The sequence below is a fragment of the Atractosteus spatula genome, chromosome 1 (assembly GCF_055471065.1).
Source record: "Atractosteus spatula isolate fAtrSpa1 chromosome 1, fAtrSpa1.hap1, whole genome shotgun sequence".
In the NCBI taxonomy this organism is placed as follows: domain Eukaryota; kingdom Metazoa; phylum Chordata; class Actinopteri; order Semionotiformes; family Lepisosteidae; genus Atractosteus; species Atractosteus spatula.
In genome coordinates, this window is record NC_142706.1 from 20,515,426 (window position 1) to 20,526,645 (window position 11,220).

Genomic DNA, 11,220 nt, shown 5'->3' on the forward strand with positions numbered 1-11,220 from the left:
TTTATAGGGTTAATTCTACACATAAACAAGAGTGAAAGAGAAAATCTTAACAAAAGAAGACTGCACTCCTATTACATTAAAAGGGAAGAAAATGCATTACTGACCTCTTGAATTCGCAGGGAATATGTAGATAGGGACAACACTTTGTCCTCACAGAAACGCGTTCAAGAAACGGTCACATAGTCTTTACTGCTGTCTATATAATTCATCTCATGGACGAATTGGCCTACTGGTATCGTAAGATTAATTTACTACTACGGTTTTGGAAATGTGACCGACTACTTCTACACGTCCCCCTTTTGGTAATAAGGCACACCACTTTCCCAACTTAAAAAACATCGATAAGTAGATTATAAGAAGGAAAAACAGGTTTATTCCCTTACAAATACAGTTAATTCAGCAATGCAATATAATTTACAAAACAAAGCAAAAAGAAGACAAATGTACATGCTCGCGATTGAAAGAACCTTTACAATTCTGAAATCAATAATTAGCACGCTTGAAAACAAAGGCAGATAGGGCTTCGAAATTTTCATTCCAGTAATTTGCTCTAGCATGCTATCACTGATTCACCCTATATCAGTTACAATGAATTAAATCGTCGTTTGTAAAAACGATAGATATATACACTGGGTCGTTTAAAAGTGCATTCATTGGTGGTATTGTTAGACCACGAATTATCTGAGCCCAAATGAAAATGTTTACAGAGAAGAAGCAGAATTCAAAACCACGAAAGAGCGCGTAATGATGAAATCAGTATCTATCCTACAGCAATAAAGGCTAGTTAAATATGAAGTCTTTTGAAAATTAAATTGCTGGCACAAACCTTTCCATGTTACCGGAGTATGATGCGTGTCTTAGGTAGGCATTCGTGCCAGTGATAGGAGTATTGCTATTGTACTGTGCTAAAGTGGTAAACTGACCAGGTGACATTCTTCCATAGGGGTCCATAGTCTCATTTGTCACCGAAGGAGAAGAGCTGGGTATCCCCAAACGGCTTGACGCCCCATAAATCTGTCCGTTTCCTTGAGAATAAGATGTCTGGTTCATGGACAGGTGTCCGTTCGGCACAGAGTAAGGGAAGGATATCGGATTGGAAGACCTGGATAACATTGTTCCGCTACAAGACTGACTTTGATAGCTGGCCCCAGTGAAGCTACAGGAACTAGCCCCTGAAGCCAGATCAGGACTGAAACTGCGGTTGGGCTGTTGAATGAGGTCAGCCCCCGTGGCGAGTCCGCTGTGGTGCCCTATGATGGTATTAATGCTAAACATCCGAGACTGAGCTGAGCTGAAGCTCGGTGAAGACGCAGGATAGTAGGTTGATGCTATCTGTTGCGTATACGGGGGGTTTACTGTCATGTTTGGGTACACGGAGTTGGCATAAGCCGACCTGGTCACTTGCATAGGGGCGAACACGGAGGGCTCGTGGACGTAGGTGGGGTAGGTGGTCAAGTCGCATCTTTTGAACCTTTTCCTCCTCCTCAGAAAGCTGCCACTCTCGAACATGTCCTCCGCGTTGGGATCCAACGCCCAGTAGTTCCCCTTTCCAGGTCTCCCGGGTTCCCGCGGTATCTTGATGAAGCAATCGTTCAATGTCAAATTGTGGCGAATGGAGTTCTGCCACTTCTTGGAGTTATCCCGGTAGAAGGGAAACCTTTCCATAATGAACTTGTAGATGCCCCCCAAAGTGAGTTTCCGGTCCGGGGAGTTGGCAATAGCCATGGATATCAAGGCAATGTAACTGTAAGGGGGTTTCCCCCGCTGCAGCGGCCGTTTCCTCCGCCGACCTTTTGGGGGTTCTTCTGTTTCTGTGTTGGTCGCAGAAAGAGAAACATCAGACGATGAGTCTTTCTCCAGTTTTACTACTGGCATTGTTTTGCCGCTGAATGCAAGGGACCGGTGAAGATTATACGGAACAGAAGAATCCTTGCAGGGTGATTGCTGTGTATCTGCAGTCATTTAGCCTCTTGTCAGCTTGTATTAATTCCAAGCGCAGGGAGCGCACTTAGGTAAACTGTCACAAGTTTTAACTTGTAGGTGCAACAGTACCGGGAGTGGAAAAGCTTTTTTTCCGCAATGCCTTGCCGTCAGGAACGTTTAGAATTAGAAACGCATTAATTCCAGTTGAAACCTTCTGTCTGCGAACTGAAGTCCCCCCGCCCAAATAGCCGGATATAGTCAGTAAAAGTATCATCAGATATGAGCAGATAAATCAAGTAGATGAACTTGGATCGTGCTCTAATTACATGCGATACATATTCCAAAAGTCCATTTAGATGAAATAGTAATACAACTTGTAATTACTCTATGACGCCGAAAGAAAGAGTTGCAAGTTTTCCTGGCAGTTGTTTTCGTTTATTTGGAAATTTAAATGTTCACGCCTCAGCGCAAAGCAACCTATCGTCTTGGCGAGGATCAGTGGAAATGAATGTGTGCAGTTTGAGCTATTCTTATACCTGTCCCTCTGAAATTCAAGGATTGCAGTGACGATAGAGAGGTGTAGAGTGATTTGAGGATTCAGCCTGGTCACACCCACAGAGAGAACACCAAGCTTTAAAGTGACAGGGATATTTATTACAATAATGTGCTGTATTTGTTATTAGAGCGCATTAGCACTTACAGTGCCAACAATAAAAACAAATAATTGTTGCCGTTTTCTAAGTAACTTTTAGTTATCGGATATGTTTATGTAAATACTAACAGAAGTAAATCCAATACAACAATATGGTAAACGCGAACCAAGCCCAAGGTGATCTTGATGCGTTTATCTTCGTTCCTTTATTATTATTATTCAGATCAATAGAGTGAACGTAGCGCCACATTTCGCAAGAAATGCTAGTTTTGTCAAATTAATTGAACTATAGGGTATTTCAGTTTAATTTAACTTCAGAACTCTACGTGTCATTCAGTAAGATTAACTTTAGCTAGCGACATGCATTTAATTTCTTTCAATTAATTTTAATGAATCTTCTTATAGCTGCCTAAACGCCTTATATTATAGACGGCCACCTGAAAATATTTGTACAAATTTACATCTTTAATGTTAAGCATATGCAAACATAAAACCAAGATGATGTATACTTGATATCTACTCAGTTCCTGGGCAAGCACAAGCATAGGATATAATGAGGAAGTCCTGTTTTTTGTCACATGGGAAAGTAGAACAAAAATTTCAATGTTTCTGCTGTGTCCGTTTTATTCAGGTGTGTGGGACAATGACGAGAGAGCAGATTTGGCAAAAGGGATGGGTAACGACGACAAAAGAAAACACAGTCATATTAATTACCCTTCAAAAGGTAGGAGAAAGTTAAATGGAAACATTGTTATTGCTGTATACATAAAACAATTTATTTTTACGGTTGCTGTTTAATTTACGTTATTCTAATAAAAAATAAAGAATAAAAGGTGAATTTTGTCATTACACATATTTCCACATTATTCGTCCATGGTTATTTTTATTGTCGGATACCAAAAGCACAATATAATATGAATTTACGCTTTTTTTAAGTACTGTATTTACCTTGTTTCCTAATCGAGGTCTTCACATTTTTGTAGGTGACTAATTTGGTCAGAACATTGGAATATGGGTTTTATAGTCTTAATTCGCAATCTTTTATTAGGGATTTTAAATTTCTATTGTAAAGTATATTCTCGGCCAAACCTTGGTTTGAATTCTCGGAAGGAACCGTTAAAAAATTCCAATACAGAAAAAAACGTAGAGCTAAGTAAAATTCTAAAATAACGAACAAGGCCAACTTGAATGTGTTATTATTTATACATATATCAGTGCACAATTCTCTAAAAATCCATCATATGTATATCATATATAAACTTCACTATTTTGTTTCGATTCAGTGAAAAAGCACTAACACGAAACGATTGCTAATTAGAAAACTAACTGTATTGAGATGTAGAGGTAGAGGTCGGTGTTTCGGAAAACCACAGACATAAGACAGGTATTTCTATACTGCCACATATTCCTGTTTATCTCGGATACTCGGATAAATTAATAAATAAATGAAATTTGCGCATAAGCATGAGAAATCTTCGCTAAGTTTTGTTTACACTGCAACAATGTAAAATTGCCTGTTTAGAGTGGCTTTACAAAATCTTTAAAAAATTAAGAAAACGTTTTCTCTCTCCCATGAGTCTTTATAAACCCATAATAAAGACGAAAAGTCGACTAAAAGTATATTCAGTGCTATATAACAATATTATTACATATTAAAATTACAATCCAAATGATATTCAGTACAACAGTGTTACGTTACACCGTATGGTCATTTTTTAGGTATTACAAACATTTTTCTGAGGTGTAAAAGTTACAGATAATTGTCCAAAGACATCATAAAAACAATTGAAGACAAAACATAACGAAAAACCATCAAATGTACAGTATACCATATGGAATTGCATTTTCTATTTGAATAATAATATTTTATTATTATTAATAATAATAATGTTATTATCGACGTATGAACAACAGTTGGAATTGTCCACGTTACATGTCTGTTTCCTACCATTCACCACACATTTTGCAGATTGTTAAGCATTCAGAAGTTGAGGGGAATACTTAACACTGAAGAATACCTTTAAAGTCTTCTAGTTCAAGAGAATTCTACAAAAACGATCTGCACATAGGAAAATATAATTAATGAATAATGTATAATTAATTTCAACTACAAGAGATGTTTTCTTCTTTTATCTAATCACAAACATGTTTGTAAACGCTGATCGAAGGAATTCTATGCGGCCTAAAAAGGCAAGTTGGACATCTTGGTTGATATTGATATTTTAGAATACATTAAACTATTACACAAAAAACGTTATTTTATTTTTATACTTTACATTTCACTACTTTTACACACAGAAGATAAACTCGGTATCTGTCAGGTCACATAGAGCGAAACACAGTTACGGGTCATGCATAACGTTTTAAGGACGTGTAATGAGGACTGAAAGTTTGTGGGTGGTGCTTCTTTACAAAGTCACAGTGGTATGAAATAAATCAGACATTCAACTTGCTTCGTTTTGTTAAAAGAGTGGTACATGTGATTTTGGGAGTCATTTAGTTTTTAGCAATAAAACATTAATTGTTTTTTTATAGTCTTAAGTTGATTTGACAAGATCTTTCACTGGTATTTGCAGTTTGAAAAGGCATTTATCTCAATAGTGATTTGGATTTGGCGACTAGATTTCAGTAAAAGAATGTCTACGGCCACTTTCTTTGCTCTGGTATTCGGTGTTAATAAGAGTTTGCCCCTATTAAGCTCGTTTATGAAATTAATACCTGTAGATGTCAATTCAAGCTGCCGTACATAAATTACTGATAGGACTGTGCATAAAGATTTCTAAAATACTAAGGTTCCAGGTGGTTGTGTACTGTACTTCTTACATTCGGTTACCTGAAGTTTCTAGAAACAGTGACAGGCAGACAGGCAGATTAAGAATATTAGATTTCTTGATTTTCAAGATAACACAAATAATATACAAAATATAATATATATATATAAAATATTATATAATATAAAGTATACTTTACATAACAAAACAATTATATATTATATAATATAAAAATAATATAAATATAGGATGGGCCACCAATCCATTGCAGGGCACACACAGACAGACATACACACACTCACTCCTAGGGCCAGCTTTAACAGAAGCCAATTAACCCCTCAGGATGTGTTTGGAGCACCTGGAGGATACCCACACAAACAAATTTTTCCAAAAATATTAAAGAGAATTTCAAACATCCAATTTCTATTAAAATGCAGAACAAAAATGCCCAATTATTTAAATGATCAAATTTAGATAAATATATTAAAATCTGATAGAAAGGACACAACACGGTAATGATTTACATACCTGTGCATCAGGGAAACTGGGCAATATTAAAATTTAAACTAAATTTAAAGACTTTTTTCTTGCACCAAAGAGCTGTAGGTCAAAACCCACACAAACAAGAGATGAACAAACATACTCAACATAGGGATAATTGGAATCCCACACTGCTCAGTGCTAGGACTACTTCTGTTTTTTTTAATAAATATTAAGCCCTCAGCAACAAGTTAACCAAATACTGATGATAAGTGACTTGGGGTAATAACCACCCGTGATGCAATTAAGTGCAGAAACAGCAAAAAAAAAATCTAATTGAATGTTTCAATCGCAAAGAGTACAGTATCAAAGGGTTGAATGGTCATTCTCAGCTTCTCTACTGTATATTCTGATCAGTCGTAATTTTGAACCTAACACAACATTTTCAGCTTGAACACCACAAAATGAGTCTTGAACCTGTTGCGGCTCTTACAACAACATTTTATAACAGATCTGATGTTTGGATTATTTGGTTTGGGGGCTAAAGGTAGTGTTTGATTCCTTTGGATTGGAAGCATGAAACAATAAAGACACTGGTCTTGATTTGCTGAATGACAAAAAAGTAGACATTCATTAAGTGATGTCAAATTAAGCCTTCCAGGTTTGAATTGCTTACCAGCTTTTAACCATTTCTCTCATTAGGAAGACGTGGCTCGTAAGCTAAAAGGATACATTTACTTCCACTGATCAGCATTGCGTCTCTCTAGTGTCTTTCTGCAGGGGCCACATGACAATGGTATGGTGTATTCAAATAGAAGAAAACAAAAATGAAAATGTACAATGCAATTATTTGGTTAACAGACTCAGAATATTTGTAAAGAATCACTAGTGCGTTTCAGTGCTGCATTGCTTATCCAAATTCTGATTCACTGGAGCCTGAAGTCCTATATTTGCCCTCACCTTGTTATAATATTTGTCTCAAATGTTTGGACACAACAGTCACCCTAAAAGTTCACCAGACAACACCTGCGGGGAATACTGAATTTGAAGACTAACATGGTCTGCTGGGACTATTTGATGAGACAAACAAACATTTGGGATGCTTACTGAATGCACAACCTGAAGGAAAAAAAACACAGGTTCCTTCTTTGTCTACAGTATTTCTCATAATAGGATTAGCACTCATGGGATACATGTACTGTTGTGTATTTTAATTTACAGTACGTGGTCCATATTTATAAAGCATGCTTCTGTTGTCTGAACATTTTTAATGAGAAAAGGGACATCTACTCTCAGTGTTACAAATAAAAAAAACAAACAAACCCATCACATTATATTATTCCAGAACTATCATTTAGTGTGTTCAGAGGGTAGTGGAGGGGTGCTGATGTAAGCCTTACATGGTGAATACAAAGTCAATATCACAATGAATATTGGAACCAAGATGATTTCCCTTTGTAGTGTTGTCCCAGAAGCCAATTAACCTACCAGTATGTCTTTGGACTGTGGCAGGAAACTGGAGCACCCAGAGGAATCCCATGAGACCATGGGGAGAACATACAAACTCCACACAGACAGTACCTTAGGTATGGAATTGAACCCAAAGCCCCAGCTGACAAAAAAATATTTTTCAAATAAAATAGAAATAAAAAAGGCATTATCCAGACTATGAAACAAATTGCTGTAATTTTTATTAATATCCACATTAATGTTAGTGGGTTTGTTATATTTTGTTTTATTTAGATTTTGTACTGGTACCTAAAAAGGAAGTATATCATGTCATACAATTAACTGGGAAGAATTCAACACCGTCCATCCATTTTCTGACCTGTTCATCCAGTCCAGGGTCGCAGGGGAGCTGGAGCCTATCCCAGCAAGCAATGGGAGCAAGGCAGGGTGCGCTCTGTAATGGGCACCATTCCATCGCAGGGCAGGACACACACGGACACACACAATAAGACCAGGGTCAGTTTTCCCAGAAGGAAATTATACAGCCACTATTTCTTCTGAGAACATAGGGAGAACATATCAACTCCACATGGATAGTACCTCAGGAATTGAACCCAGGTCCCTATTGCCTGATGATGATGATACTACTACTACTAATAATGAAACCACTTTAAGAAATCACACATGATATTATAAGAAATAAGTGAGCAGTTATATCATCCTTAAACTGACAACTGTCAAGCCACTGAAGCTCAGCAGGTGTGAGCCTGACCAGTACCTGGATGGGATACTTCCTGGGAAAAATGAAGGTTGCTGCTGGAAGAGGTGTTAGTGGGTGTTAGCAGGTTACTTACTGGAACACTCTACTGTAAAAAGGCACTGTCTTTCGGATTAGATGTAAAACTGAAGTTCTGATTCTCTGTGGTCATTAAAAATCCCAGGGCATTTTTCAAGAAGAGTAGGGGTATTACCCCAGTGTCTTGGCCGAATTTCTTCCCTTCCAGTCAAGGCCTCCTAATAATCCCCTAATAATTCATCTATTAATTGGCTTCATTACTCTGTTCTCCTCCCCACTGATGAGCATACTGGCGCACTATGGCTGCTGTTGCATCATCCAGGTGGATGCTGCACATTGGTGGTGGTGAAGAGGACTCCCCATTACCTGTAAAGCGCTTTGAATGGAGTTTCTAGAAGAGTACTATAAAAATGTATGCATGCTATATAAATGTTTTTTTACGAATCTGTTAAAGCTAAGATATCATTGTCTAAGTGTGTTTAAGATACCATTTGCCATGTTTTTCTAGAGAAGTGAGGTAGTAGTAGTTGAGTGGTCTCTGTCTGTGAACAATAATCATGGTTCGCATGATGTCTGAACAAAAATATCTTTTTCTGGTCCTTCCAGAAAGTTGTCAAATTCCAACAAAAATTCAATCATGAAGACTTTCAAAACTGTGCGGTAAGACATCAAATATAGTTTTTGGTACGGTCAACTTGACCATTAAGATGTGAAGGTATTGTTCTACCCAGACACTGCTTAGATCAGGCTGTCTCTCCAAACTGAGCAGTTGGGAAAATAAGAAACTGGTTAGAGATGCAACTGTGAGGCCAGCAACTTAGATAAACCTTCAGATTTCATTGGTTAAGATGGGGAAAAATTATCTATGAATCAAGGCTGACTTAGTGCCTTATCTATTACGATGCCTAGTGATAAAAACACTGTGTATCACCCATCATTATCCCTTTTAGGTGTAAGATTTACAGCACAAGACCAAGGCTACACTGGAGTGGCTTCAGAATAAGAAAATGAATGTTATGGAGTGACTAAGTCAAAGTCCTGACTTCAATCCTATTAAAAATCTGCGGAAAGTCTTGAAAACTGCTGTCTATACATGATTCCAATTTGAGAGAGCTTGAACAAATCTGCCAAGAAGAATGAGTACAAATTGCACCCAGCCAGTGTGAAAAGCTGGTACAGACATACCAAAAAAGACTGTCGTGGCTGTAATTGCTAGCAAATGTCCTTTTGTCAAATTTTGATTTCACTGGTCTGAATATTTCAGTCAACAGTCAACATATTTCAGTTATCGTGCTCTTTAGTTTTTGACATGTCTAATTTCTTACTCTTAGAAGTCTTCAGTTTGAGCAGTCAGGTTTTGAATACAATATTCAATTTAACCATGTGTATTGTAAAATTTCTCAGTTACAGAATTACAATTCCTATGGTGCATAGGGTGTGAATACTTTTGGAAAGAATTGTTTTGTATTATTTAATGAATGGCAATGGATATCAGCTGCTCACTTACATGTATTCCAGGTGGAAAATATGCTTACTACAGCTAGTCCAAAGGAACCTGATTCTATCGGGTATCATTGACATACTGTAAGCACTGCTTAAGTAAATGCTGTGTGCTAAACTTGCATTTGCAATTTGAAAAAAATGCAACTATTTCTTTAAACAAATCTCACCTTTTCAAACTGCAGTGCCCAGTAGCTTTTGGGCCAAACAAAGATTGTTTTTTAATTAAATGTTCAAACCACACTTTCCCTTCTTATCCATTTCTGTTAGGCAATGATATACAGGATGCTTCCATCCAGCAGCTTCTGATAATGTTCCTGAGCTCCTGGGTCAGGATTATTTGCAACCAATGTACTGATTTACCCTTGTAGCAATTATTTTTTATGTCTTCTTACAGAGAGGTTGCTCAATGCCTATGCTTTCATGGATTATTTATTTTATTTTCCTGCTGAATTTAATTTAGATTTCAGTGAACTTAGTTGTCTCACTTTACACCGAGAAAAAAAACTTGGCCTTCAAATTGATGTTTAGTGTGAAAATGCAAAATGCTGGACCTGATGAAATTTAAAAATATATGAACATAGAAACAAAAATATATTATTAATATCTTTAAATTCTGGGTGGCATGGTATCACAGTTGTTAACACTGCCGCCTCTCAGCACTAAGGCTCCAGGTGCAATCCTAGACCTATCTGCATGGAGTTTGTATGTTCTCCCTATGTTCATGGGGTTTCCTGTTGTTGCTCCAGTTTTCTCCACTGTTCAAAGACAAACTGGCAAGTTAATTTGCCTATGAGAAAACTGACTCCGGTCTTAGTGTGTCGCTGTATCTGTGTGTGTCCAGCCCTGCGATAGAATGGTGTCCAATACAGAGCGCACCTTGCCTTACTGCCATTGCTTGCTGGGATAGGCTCCAGCTCCCCTGCAACCCTGAACTGGATGAACAGGTTAGAAAATGGATTGACGGAACTTTCAATTCTGTTTCTGTTATTTACAGTAGGTGTTGACTTCAGGTGTACTTCACCATGGAATGGAGTTCTCGGTTCTTAACTTAATTGTATGGCATTGTATATTACGGAAGTGCATTGCTGCCACAAGGAAAAAATAAATCCTCACCCTTTTCTCGTAATTGCGAGAAACGTATCTCATAATTACGAGACAATTATCTCGGAATTACAAGATAATTCGTTAACTCATAATTACGAGATATGTAGGGGTATCGTAGGGGTGATTTTTTTTCCTTATTGGCAGAAATGCACTTCCGTATGGAATAAACATGGAATAAATAAAGAGAAAAAAGCATGGAATAAATAAAGAGAAAAAAAAGTAACACAACATTTCGGCTGTGAAGCCCTCACAGCCAAAATGTTGTGTTTCTCTTCTTCTCTTTTCAGCATGGAATAAACCTTTAATGTGTTTCTTTGCAATCTACGCAACGCTGACGTAGCTACCTACGTGATATAGGTATTATATGACAATTGTGCTATCGCGTGAGCACATTACCTACACAAGAATTACTAAATCATAATTACGAGATAGTTTTCTCTTAATTATGAGATATGTTTCTCGTAATTACAAGATAATGGTGAGGATTTTTTTTTCTTGGTGGCAGCAATGCACTTCTGTAATTCTGTAATTGTGAAAAGAAA

General features: G+C 37.3%; 1 protein-coding gene across 1 annotated transcript; it reads right to left on the reverse strand.

Moving 5' to 3' along the window:
• Positions 1–332: 332 nt before the first annotated feature.
• Positions 333–2,406, reverse strand: foxe1 (forkhead box E1). The gene has a single exon (XM_088918119.1). It carries the CDS (start codon positions 1,960–1,962, stop codon positions 808–810), a length of 1,155 nt encoding a protein of 384 aa, XP_088774245.1. The 5' UTR covers positions 1,963–2,406; the 3' UTR covers positions 333–807.
• Positions 2,407–11,220: the final 8,814 nt, after the last annotated feature.